This window comes from Equus quagga, chromosome 19 (genome assembly GCF_021613505.1).
Source record: "Equus quagga isolate Etosha38 chromosome 19, UCLA_HA_Equagga_1.0, whole genome shotgun sequence".
Taxonomy (NCBI): Eukaryota; Metazoa; Chordata; class Mammalia; order Perissodactyla; family Equidae; genus Equus; species Equus quagga.
Genome location: NC_060285.1, coordinates 4,565,503 through 4,578,548, shown reverse-complemented (window position 1 = coordinate 4,578,548; position 13,046 = coordinate 4,565,503). Strand labels below are relative to the sequence as shown.

Here is a 13,046-nt window from a genome sequence, read left to right as displayed (position 1 = left end):
TGACACACTTTTTCCTAGAATATTTGTGTACTACATGATTGCTCTGAGGTTTGATCAGAGCAATTTAAGCCCATTTACACCCAACTGAGTGTCATTATCTGTGTGACTTCATTCTTTACAGTGAGTGTGGTGACCCCTGCTGGATAGCACCCCTTAGAGTTTTGTGGCCCTTTCCCTGTTGCAAAGTTGTTTTCATCTGTATTAGTTCATTGGAGCCTATGACAGCTCTGTGGAAAAGGCTGAAAAGATATCGTCATTTTGTAAATGAGGAAACCAAGGCTCAGAGAGACCAAGTGTGATTTAATTCAGCCAGCATTTATTGAATGAAAACTACTGTGTCTGCATGCTCTGGAGAAGTCAAAGTCGCCTTAGTAGGGGAGATCGCATGGGCTCTAGTACCTCTAACAAAAACCCTTGAGGTTAGGCCTGTTGCAGAGGAGCAGATGAGCGATGCGGTCCTCTGGGCTGGCTGTGCCAGGAGCAGTCCTCTCCAAGCAAGGACAGGAGCTGGACTGCACAATAGTAATAGGAAGGATGATAATCACCCTTTCCATTTGTGTCATTGGGCTGTATGTAAGAGATTCAAGGTGCCTGGCCCCTGATTGATAATCTGCTCAGAAATTTATTTACCTAGTCTTCCCATGAAGTCTTGAACTCTAAGTCTAAACACATGATGGATTGTAGTGTCTCCTGAATTGTAAAGGAATTGCTAGACTTCCCTTTCCCAAGTCATGATGGGGAGGTGCTCTTACCTTGTTTTTGTGCTCAGCTTACATAGTATTTCCTTGCTACATCTGTGGTGATTAGTTTACTTTTAAACCTTTGTGGACCTGAAATGGAGATTGTTTTGGTTTCTATTCTAAGAAGCACATGGGTATTAATGCTATAAACCTGAAGAAAGCATTCTTTGGCTTCTTCTTTGTTAGAATAAGGAATGTATGTTTACTTTTTTTCTTCCCCATTCTTCTTTTCTTCACTGTTGTCATAAATTCTTTAAGTGAATGCTTTATTAGAAGAAAACCAAACTTTTTTTCATAGAGCTAAATATATTTTTCAAAATGGATAGGCAAGTGATCTAATTTATCTGCGTTCATTTTCCTCCTGAAAAAATTTTGTTGACTAAGATGGGCCATTCAGTGTTCTGACTATTGAATCCATTCTGCCAAAGATTTGGTGGAAATGCTGTTCAGTTTCTTCTCTTCCTCCTCTTCCCTGATAGAAAACATTCCTCGCGTTCACACATATGGTTGATCCCATGTGTTCAAGCATATGCACATATAAAGCTGTCACTATAGGCATAACTTCATTTAAAAATGTACTGTATGGAAAAAGTCAACACGTAAAGACAATAAACTGTTTGGCCACTCCAATTCAGAATTATTATGAAGGGGGCTTCATTTATATACTTAAAAAAAATCTTTGTGATACATTTTTCATTAAAATGTTTTGCCCATTGTGTTATCCCCAATATCTGCATTGTACCTGCCGCATAGTAGGTATTCAGTATATTTTTCTTGAATGAGAATTTTTAAAATATTTGTTGAGTGTATACTACATACTGAGCACAGTGTTAGGTTCTGAAAATGTAAAGCAAGTAAGACATAACCCTCCTCTTCAAGGAATCTATATTTTATATTAATTATATTAATTATATTTTATTTATATAATTTATTTTATAAATAAATTATATAAATAAATTATTTAATAAAATAAAATATATTTTATTATATTAATTTATTTATATAATTAATATAATTATATTAATTATATTTTATAAAATTTCCTGACTGTATTTGCAAACAAAGACATGTAGGAAAAATAAAATAACTTTTTCAAATGAAAATTAATGTTCCTCTTAATTCTGGGTTCTGTAATTATTTTTGAACATCTTTTATGTTTAGGATATATTTGAATATATTCTAACTTAGCATAATTTGCCTTATTTTTATTTGAACTGTCTATATCTGTATTTTAGACTGTAAGAACATTTATATAGTGTAATATTTGCAAGTAATGAAAAAATATTTTTTTAATCTGAAGTTTAGTCTTTCTAGATCTGAGTGCACTTTTTAAAATTTAATCTTAAAGTTTTAGACCAAATTTACAACTGTTAAGCATTCGTAACGTGGTCATTTCTTAGCTGCTTTTTTTTTTTGGAGGAGGAGTGGTACCTTTGAGCTTTTCACATTCAGACAGGAGGAGTCATGAATGAGCAAACTATTGAATCTGTTGTTTATTATTTCTTTCTATTTAAAGTGTCCTCACGCAGCTTATTTGCCTATGAAACTTAAAAAACTTACTGCTATTTTGCAGTTATTTTATTTAGGTTGTTGCTGGTAGTGAGGGTTAATACTTTTTTTTGCACATCAGTCCTGGCTGACTTGTCAGTTACCGAGTAATCAATTGAGGGATTGTTCTGCAGAGACATGACCGCTTGACAGGTGTGTGCCAGTGTTGTCCTTTGTGCTGCTGTAAAATGGGCCGGGGTAGTGTGGCCCTTGGGGCTGCATCCTTACACAAGGCCAGCGTCTGCATTCTTGGCCTATGCTAGCACTGTGTGGACTTCCTAACCTGCATTCTTACCCGAGTGACCTTGACTTGGCCTTTAGAACTCAAGGTCACAAGGTGCCTGCTCTATGAAACTTTCTCAGGTCAGTGCAGAAAGACTTTCCACCCCACACGTCACTGCACCCTGTCTATCTACTCTTTATTCTTCTGCCTTATTCTCTACCTGTACCCTCAGTTTCTGCATGTAAATATATTATTGGTTGTTAATTGTATATTTCAGCATATGTATGCTGTTGGTTTTAGTTAAGGCTTTAGCATGATACACATACATAAACTGACCACTGGCAAAACCATAACACGCCAAATTTGATTTGAGTATCACTCAGTTTTACTAGCAAGCCCAGTTCCTTCCTGGTCATCCACCGCCACCACCGCTTTTTCCTTTCTTCTCCCTTGATGATTAGTCTTTCATGAAACCCGTCTCCCTAGGTCTTTCTGAATGATAATTAAGAGGGCTCAATCTGCCCTCTCTCCCAGATACATATTTTTCCATTGTTACAGGAAGCTTCAATACCGTAACTCTATGCCTGACTAATTGGGCAGTTCCAGGCAGGCTATTGAAAATGTCCTGGCAGTGGGTTCTCCTGTCACTGGCTCCTCTGTCTAGGCTTAGTTTGTCACCTTTGGATCCATATGATGTTCTCGGAGGAACCTTAGAGCAGTTAGAGAGCTTGGAATAGTACAGAGAATCCAGACAGGATTTGAGAGTTAGGTAAGCTCAGATTGGCCTCTTAGTTTTACCGTCTTTTAGCTGTGTAAATTTAACCTCTCTGAATCTCAGCCTTTTCCTGTGGAAAATGCAGACCGTCATACCTGCCTTATGGGGTTGGAGGGATTAAATGTCATCACGTTTATAAAAGATCTAATAGATTGTCTGGTGTCTCTTAGCACCTCTGTCCCTCTCCCCCGCCTTCCCCCACCAGTCTTGCTATAAATGAGTAGATCTGGTTCGTTTCTGTGTCTCCCATTGTATGTGTTCACGTAGAAATCTGCAGACAGTATTTCGTAGGTGTTATCAAAGTTCAAAGTAGTCCTCATCGTCCACGTTCTGTGTTCATTACTTTTCTAATAGGTGGGGCTTTTTGGAGGAAGTAGAGTGAAGCCAAAATGAGAACTTTCTTAAGGATGAGAATCTTTTTTTTTTTTGTCAGTTTGACCACAAATGCTCTCTCAGTTGAATTTCTCTTTTGTTATTATCTAGTAAAGAGCTGAAGTGTTTTCTACGAATATCAAAATCTGTTCTAGCTCAGTTCTGAGAGCATGTTAAGGAACTTTTAAATTACAGGTATATGGCCTGTCTAAGTTAAACTTGTGTTTTCCTCTGTCAGAAAAAAGTTGCACAGAATCCTAGCTTATTGATTTGAAGATTGAATGTATAGGCAAGATCTGGCTTGCTTAGAATTCCACTTCTTTGTAATGTAATCTCAGTTCAAGAAATATGTCAAAATTCATAAATCAAGCTGTCACCATTAGTTTCCTGAACTTACAGTTCCTGTTACAGTAAATGAAATTAAAATTCCTATCTAGAGGACTGCAGCTGTAAATATTTTCTTTTTAAAGACCCAGAAACCCCCTTCTGTGTCTTGTCGTAGAGTGATCAGCTTGTTCTTTTGCAGAAAAGGGGTAACATTATTCAAAAGGAAGAATCATACTAAATATATAAATCAAATAGAACAATTTCCTATCGTCTGTTACTGTTGCTGTTGCCTGAGGCCTAGGCTGCAGGCCCTGTGCAGGCGCTGCTGCGCTTCCTCACCTGATTCCTAGCCTTGCTCTCCTCCTCACGAGGCTGGAAGCTCCTTGGAGGTGGGACACAACGTGTCTGCTGTAATACGTGCCGTCTAATACTGCGTTATGCCACCTCATACCTGGTGTGTAGTGTGAGGAATTCATGGACAATGGGTGACACTGGTTAGTCAAAGCTTAAGAGTAGTTGAGTAACTTGCTTGGAGCAATAGCAGGCTGAGCCCTGACCAGACCCAGACTCCCCACTGTGCTCTCCTGCTTCCGCGCTCACGGGGAAGAGGCATTTGAGGCCTGTCCTTTGAAATCTTTGACCAGCTGTGTGTAAATCCTTACAGGTGGGCGCCTTTGGTAAAACAGCACGTATGAGACTGACTTTAGACGTGGTTCTTGACAGTGACCGCATTCCTTAGTTCTTGCTGCACTGTTTTCTTTGTGGTCTGAAGTGTTCTAGTGGTGTTGACTTCCTTGAGATTAGTGTAGAGAACTACATTTCAGGGACATGTATATTTCTGAGAAGCATAATTTACCCATATCCTAGATATCAAAAGGAAGACGTTGGGGAAGTAATTTGTTGTGGTGACTCAGCAGTTTGTAAAAGCCTGGAATCCAGTTTTCTTAACTGCTACTCATTTTCTTTACTTTGCCATATGATCAGTTTCTAGACAATAGGGATTTTAAATGGGTTTGTATTTAACAGTAAAAACAACTTTTTCACAGTATCCATAACAAGAAATATGTGAGACATAGGTGAGGGGAAAACCAGCCACATATGCTGAGAGATGTACCTTGTTCCCAGATGGAAATACAGAACATTGTAAAGAAATTAGTTATTTTAAAATTCATTATTTGTTTATTGCTAGGGTAATTAAAATCCCACTGAGGGAAAAAACCCCAGGATTTTGACAAAAGGTGAAAATAATTGGAGAATTGTCTTAACAATATTAAAATATAAAGCTAAAATAATCAACAGTGTACAGCAGTGTATAGGCTGGTGGAAGAGAGCGTGCACTTTAGAAACAGACCCCTGAGGAGTTGTAACAAGTCATCATGTGGCAACGATAGCAAAACCCAGAGAGAAAAGGAAGCCTTGTTTTAAAAGTGAACCGGGGGTCAGTGGTTAACTATTTGGAAAAAGCTAACTTCACTTGTAATAAACACCAACCAAATTTGGGATTGATTAAAGAGTGAAACATTAAAGATGGAACCATGGAGATCTCAAGTAGTATTTGATTGAATTTTCAGAACAACCAAGGAATTTTATGGATTCGAAACAATGAAGATTATCATCAATTTGACTATAAATAATTGAGGAACTTGGTCTTGGACCAGCTTAATAGGTTTAAACCTGGGTTCTGCTAAGTAATAGCTGGGGAGCTTGAACAAATTATTCAGTCTCTCTGTGACTCAGTTTACTCAGCCAGAAATGGAGTCAAATTAGTATTTATGGCAAAGGGTGGTTGTGAGGAGTGAATTAGATAATCCATGTAAGACATATGATAAGCACTCAGTCACAGTCAGCTATATTTACACTTAGGCTTATTTCAGCATTATTGATAATGTTAGAAACAATCTACTTTTCCATCAGTTGGAAATGTGGAAATAAATTATGGTAATATGCATCCAGTAAAGGTCATGTTTTCAGGGAGCGCTTACTGTATTCATACAGTCCTCATGATGTCATGGTCCATGGGAATTCAAAGCAGGATACAACACTGTATCTTGTAAAACCCCTACTTTTATGTATTTTATGTCTATGTTAAATGTATATTTAAGGTGCACAAATACGTATGTGCATGATACAATGACCCAACAGAAATATACTACAGTGTTAATAGCAGTTATCTCTGGCTGGTAAAAGTAAGGATTGGTTTCTTTTTTCCCATCTACTTTTTGTGGTCTTTACAGTGAATGCAAATTACTTTAATAATAATAAGATACTCTTGAAAAAGGAAAAGGACATCTATCTAGAATTCCTGTTTTTCTCTATGACGAGAAGAAAATATGCTTAGTTCATTAGTGACTGAAGTCGTTCTTTGCTTTACATGGTAGTGTACCAGCTTAACCCTTCCTTGGCTGAGATCTGGGGGCTGTAACAATTACAGTTTCAGTTATGTTTTTAATGGGAAGATTTTAAAAAGTAAAACATTAGCATAGGTTGTGGATAATTTTGCTAACAAAAAATTAATAGCTGAGATGGGGTGGTCTGTGGTGTGTGTGTGTGTGAAAGCGAGAGAGAGAGAGAAGGAGGAGAAAATATAGAGGTTATTCTTCTAATGTGTTAAACATTATTTTTTTCCCCTTCAAAGGAATAGGAATTTATTGTCAAGTGTTCTCATTTGGGTACAGTAGCTTTTGCTGAGTGCGTGAATGTTCGGGATTTCTATTATATATCTCAACCCGATGAAAATCTGAGTGCTTTTGACATTGTGAAACTTCTTTATATCTCCCCAGGCTTCATTTCTTTGGTTAAATGAGAAAAGTGCTCTTATTTCAAATGTTGGAGAGTTCTCTCCTTTTCTAAAAAAATAAAATGGGACTATCTGTCATACATCTAAAACAGTTTGATCTTTAGCATATTTAGTGGGTTTTTTTCCCTGTCAGCAACTGAAAATTAAGAGAATCAAAGTTGTGTTCTTATAAAAGACTTTTTTCATCAGCGCTTGAAGTCACTATCGCCACCCCCCCCCCCCCCCCCCCCGCCTATTGCTTTTCTTGTTCTGATAGAATTTAGCTTCATACCATCACATTCTAATGGACCAAGAGTGATATTTAGTCTCAAGCTGTGGATTTTCATTTGAATTCAGATATGCTGCTGTGTTGCAGTCAAGAGTAAAATCAGGAATAATTTTGACTCCAAATAGGAACGAACATACTATTTGGCTTAGTGGTAAGAGCTTTTAGTTCAGTTCAGCAAATATGTATGTGCCATATGCTGTGTACCACCCAGACTCTAGGCACTGGGAATGCAGAAATGGATTTGGCCCACTGCTACTCAGCGAATTCACAGTGTAAAGGGGGGGACAGGTGTAAAAATGAACCTCTTCAATAGAGTAGAGTAAGTGGTGTGTGTGTGACAAATATTCAGAGCAGTAGCAATGTTCTAAATGCCTGGTATAATATGGCTCACCTTGGAGCTTCAGGAAGAGCTCCTAGGATCTAGGCCTTAAAGGATGGATGAGAAAGAGTTAGGCAGCTCAAGAGAGTGTCCAGCTTGCAGGCAGAATAGTATCTGTGAGCAGGTGTTTGGGACCCCGTGCCGTGTGCTGGCCTTGCGTAGGACCTGAGGGGTGGGAAGTGGGGTGACAGGGTGCAGGCCAGGCTGGAGAGGAGGGCTGGCCAGCAGGGCCCTGTGGAGCTTTGTCTGCCATGCTGGTGGGCTCTGAACTCCGCTGAGGAGCGGGGAGTCTTGGGGCAGTTTCAGTCTCAGTAGATTCATTAAAATGTCTTCCCTTTCTGGACATGATCTTTGGCTCTTTTTCAGATCCACTTACTCTTTCATTGTGTTCTCTATATGTATTTTGTCTTGTCATACTTATTTTCTCTTTCAGATTGTTTTTATTATTTCTAGTCCTTGGGGTGTAATTTTTCTCATTTGATGTTCCCCCCATTCTCTCCCCTCCTTCTTCTCTCTCTGTGATTCTTTCTCCCAGTGATTTGTTGTTGTTACTGTTCTAATGCAACCTCATCTTCCGTGGGGATAATATTTTTTCTGTAGGAGTCCCATGGTCCCCAGGGATGTGGACTCCGTTTGCTTTTGCTTCCATCGCCTGTGGTCCTAGAGAATCCACGAATCTCACCTTTTACCAGTTTTTAGATTAATGTAATTTCTTGACCCAGGAATCTAGTACCACACTGACAGGGCAAATTTGGACCCGGTACCTACTTGTAGCAGTGGTCCCGCCATTGCCCCCCTTCGGATCTCTGGGCAAACTACATACAAGCCTTACTAAACGGGTGGACGCAGCTTTTCATGAAGTGGCAGCCTGTGGTGGGGCCTCATTCGAGACTGGTTTTTCATTCCTTGTGCCTTTTGGGGGCTGAAGGCTACCTGCCTTCTTGCATCCACCACAGTGGTCCTAAAACCCCAGCCTCTAGGGACTCTGTCCTGGTTGATCCCAAACACTGCCACACTACCACCTTGGCTTTTCATTTTTGGCATCTCAAGTAATGCAAAGGCTGCATAGTGACAGGATGACACCCAGGTCTCCTGAGCCCTACCAGGCTTAGGCTCAAAAGTGAGTCCTGGCAGCCAAGCAGAATTGCTGGAAGACAGCCCGAGGGCTGGGCCCTGGAGTTTACTGTGTGAGCCTCTCCCTGACCGCCTGCTTCTCACACCGTCACACTCTTGCGTCAGCGTAGTGTATGGAAAAATTCTGATTTCGGGGGAAAGAGAGTTTAAATTCCAGTTTGTTTACTTACTAACAAGGCAACCTTATATACGTTACTTGTCACTCTTCTTTTTTTTTTTTAAGATTTTATTTTTCACTTTTTCTCCCAAACCCCCTGGGACATAGTTGTGTATTTTTAGCTGGGGATCCCTCCAGTTGTGGCTTGTGGGACGCCGCCCCAGCATGGCCCGATGAGCAGTACCATGTCTGTGCCCAGGACTTGACCTGGCGAAATCCTGGGCCACCAAAGCAGAGCGCGCAAACTCAACCACTCGGCCGCAGGGCCGGCCCCAACTTCGCTGAGTCTTAATTTCTTCATCTGTAAAATGAGATAATATTACTGGCCCCATACATTTGTTGTGAGGATAAATTATGATGATGATAACGTTAATAACTGCCTTTTATGAGTGTCTCCTGTGTGTACTTGAGGGGGGTGTTTTATAGATACGTTTTATTTTATCCCATCCAACTCCAAAGCCCATGTTCCACTGTGTCATTCTGCCTAAGTTCAACGTCTAGGAAAGTCCTGGCTCACCGAACGGTAATCATTCTCAGTGGTCGTGGTGCCCTCCCTGTGGCTCTCAGAGCATGGCCTCAGCCTCTCTGAGACAGGCTCTTGAGCAAGCAGCACTCATGAATAGGAGCCAGGAGAGGGAGAAGGCTGGGGTCCATGCCAGTTCCTTTTCCGCCTGTGAGCTGCCAGATGGTTACCGCCCTCCCTCTACACAAGGGCTGGCTGGCTCTCTCTTGCAAGGCAACATCCTGGAGCTCAGGAATGCTGGGTACCAGAGCCGTAGAAATGAAAACCACATATTGTCCCCTGCCTTGCTGGCCATGTTAGCCCTCAAAACAGATAGCCGCCAAGGTTGCCTTCACTGCCTGTGCAGTGCTTAAGACATCTGTACAGAGCTGCCCTTCGAGTGAGCAAAGGGGGGGGGGGATGGCCTGATTCTCCACGATCCTTCCATCTCCCCTATGTTTTTCATCATGCTAAAAATTCCATTAATAATCTTGAGTTCAGATTTATGTTAAAATGCAACTGCACCTTGGAGGGGAAACATTTTAAGCCCTTATCAGTCTTTTACATATTTGTGTGGTGTATTTCTGTCTTTTTCATGAGAGCAAACTCACTGAGATGGTTAGAAGAGACAAAGACCCGTCCTCACCAGGCCTGAATTCTGTGGTCAGTCATTGGAGGCAGTTTCTTGCTTATACTCTTTATGCTACTAATAGTAATAATTTGTCTACATTTGAAAATTCCTACATTTTCTTTTGGAGAAAAGGCATTGGTTACCTTGGCCACTTACTTAGATTGGAAAGATAAAAATTTGAACCTTATTCAAGACCCTGAAAAAGTAAATTTCTCCTAAGGTGAATGATAACAACAGTCACCATGATAGAGGCAAACATTGTATAGTGCTTGTTGTGTGACAGACATCTAAGCCCTTTCCATATGCCAATGCATTTATCCTCACAATGTTTCCTAGAGTAGGTGATATTATTATCCCCATCTTATATATTTATAAACTCAGGCCCATCAGGGTTAAATAACTTGTCCAAGGTCACACACAGCCAGTCAGTGGTGGAGCCACATAAGAACCCAGGCGGCCTGACTCCAAACCCACACTCTTGACCAGGCTACGTGGCCTCTCAGCTGACTGCTCCTTTTCCCGTGTTTGGACCAGACTCACTGTTAGCCAGCTCTCTGCGATAGCTATCCACTGGGTGAACATCGTTAGCCAAAGACATGATTCTTCCAGTTTTCTGTTTACGATCACTGATTCGATTCCTATTTTGCAAGTAAATGCATGCAGAATACCCAGTATCAGTCTTTCAGGTGTAAGAGTGAAGATGATTTTTGTAAATTTAAGTTTAAAATAGGATTCTCTTTGCTTATCTAGACTATTTTTAAGTAATTAATATTCTGAGCACAACTTTGAAAGACTATTTCCAAAAAGATACCTTTATTAAAGAAAATTTGGTCTACTAATATATTCTATGTATACGCACACACATATCTATGCACATATACATCCAGAAGCAGAGAGAATACTATGTTCTTTAATCATTTCAAGAAAAATAAACTATTGGCATTGAAAGGAAATAGCTAAATAGCTATGATGAACTTTTTTTTTAAAGATTGGCACCTGAGCTAACAACTGTTGCCAATTTTCTTCTTCTTTTTTTCTTTTCCTGCTTTTTTCTCCCCAAATCCCCCGAGCACATAGTTGTGTATTTTTAGTTGTGGCTCCTTCTAGTTGTGGCACGTGGGACGCCACCTCAGCATGGCCTGATGAGTGGTACCATGTCCGCGCCCAGGATCTGAACCAGCGAAACCCTGGGCCGCGGGAAGTGGAGCCTGCAAACTTAACCACTCAGCCACAGGGCTGGCCCCATAGATGAACTTCTTAAAGGATATTTCCAGTTTTTTGTTTAACTGAAATTTTGTGAGGAGGCCCTTGGGCAGCGTTTGAGGCCCCTCTGCTGAGAATTGCCTGGAACCTCACTCCCTTTGCCAGCGAGCTGAGGTGGCCTAACAGAAGTTTACTGTGGGGGTGGAGGTGGGGGGGGAGGGGGCGTTGCAATTGTCCTTTTCAGGTGGAACTGTTTGTGTTGTTTGTATTATTGTACATCTTATGTTACAAATCCTTCCCCAAGCTGCACTTAGCTCATGTTACTCGCCGACATTTGAATAATTGGTTTAGCGTGAGACTGATTTCTGGGAATGATTCATTGCTATTTACTTGCTATGATTTAGTGACAATGTTGAATTTACCCACTGGAAAATTCCAACAGGAAACTTAAAGTCATTTCCATGGCAGAATTGGGGGCAAGAGGGGCATTGGAGTTGCATTCTCATCTTTTTAATCCCAAACAGTCAATGCATGAAATGAAACAAGAGGGAACCAATGTGAGGAACATAACTGAGATGAGAAATACAGTTTCAAATGTTTTCTGAAGCAGATCACGCCCTCCTCCTCTTTGTGGCAAGGAATCACTTTGGTCTGCACCTGCACCTCAAGAACGGACAGCCCGGGGGCTGGGGGTGCGGAGGAGGAGAGCTGGGGAAGTCTGAGCAGGGAGGTGGGTGGGGGGGTGTTGACAGGAGAAATCCAACTGGCAGGCCTCAGGCGCAGAGATGGGGAGGGCGTCTCCCTTGCCTGATGGAATTTCAACCCTGGCAACTTTCAACTACATCCTCTTCCCTCCCCCAACCAAAAACAAAACAAACCAAAAATATCACAGTGCTTCAGTGCAGAGAGGGGCAGTACCAGCTGATTTTTAAAATGCGGATGAGCAGTGGTACACCCTCCGCCCCCTGACTGAGGGCCTGCCTCGGTTTCTCGAAGTGCCAGGAAGCCCCCACAGGAGCGCTAGTAGAGGCCCAGGAATGCCTGAGGCTCCGAGTTGGGAGCCCTGGCCCGAGGCTGGTGCCCCGCCCTTAATTTAGTCAGATTTAGAGTTTTGCTGCTCCCCAGTGGGGGCCCCTGGGGAATGTGATCCAAAAGGGGCGAGTGGATGTCTCATTCACCATTTTCAGGGGAGAGAGAAATCGTTCCTATCTGTATTCTCTTTCAGATAGTTTTTAATCTTGAAAAATCATTTCTAGCAGTTTTAGAAGAAAGCATTAGTATAGCATTGGTAAATACGCATAAGATAGAAAACCTTTTTTTCCATGTACACATAGGATTCAAGGAATTTTTAGTATATTGACCTTATTAAGTCAAATTGTTTTGAAATTTTAAGTCAAAACTGTGATTAACATTTTCATGTAAATTAGTTGATATTTTATTCTCTTTTAAGTGTTACTCTCTTTTAGTAGTTTCTATAAACAGTTCAGCTTGACCTTATTAGAAAATCAAATGCTGATACACTTTCAGTCTTACTCATTTAAGCTACATTTATTAAATTGGGATTTGTTGGACTTCTGTGTACACTGTTTATTAATTTTATTTAAATTTGTAAAAGAGAAAAAACAGAAAGTTCGTCTTTTACGATGAGATGAATAAATTCAAACTAAGGTTGATGCTTCCATGTTTCTGCAGCGGAGACTGACGCAGCTGTTGGTCACTAGGAGAGTGGCCTCAGGAAGACCCTGAGCAGTGGCTCGGGGGGTGCTGCCTCTGCAACCCCGTCATCCTAAACTTCCGGTGCTCCTGCCTGACCTTTGCCTCAGAGTTGTCCACGCTGCTCACCTCCCTCATCTGCAAAGTGGGTCCCCGGTCTCCCCGGCGGGGCTGCTGGGAGAGTTACCCGACTGACTGCGTGTCAGGCCCAGGCACACACGGGCCGTCCATGTCCATGTGTAGTACCGCAGGCTCTCCAGGCCCAGGCACACACGGG

At 41.3% G+C, this 13,046-nt stretch overlaps 1 protein-coding gene across 2 annotated transcripts in view; it reads left to right on the top strand.

Annotated features, from left to right (window-relative positions):
* ATXN10 (ataxin 10) overlaps positions 1 to 13,046 on the top strand; it is a 189,815-nt gene that overhangs the window by 88,760 nt on the left and 88,009 nt on the right. The window contains exon 10 of one of the 2 annotated variants that reach the window (XM_046646358.1): positions 12,749 to 12,901. The exons of the other annotated variant lie outside the window; for it this stretch is intronic. Within the exon in view, the coding sequence (XP_046502314.1) occupies positions 12,749 to 12,802 (54 nt within the window). The 3' untranslated portion in view covers positions 12,803 to 12,901. Of the gene's footprint in view, positions 1 to 12,748; positions 12,902 to 13,046 lie in introns of those variants that run through there. 2 annotated transcript variants of the gene reach the window in all.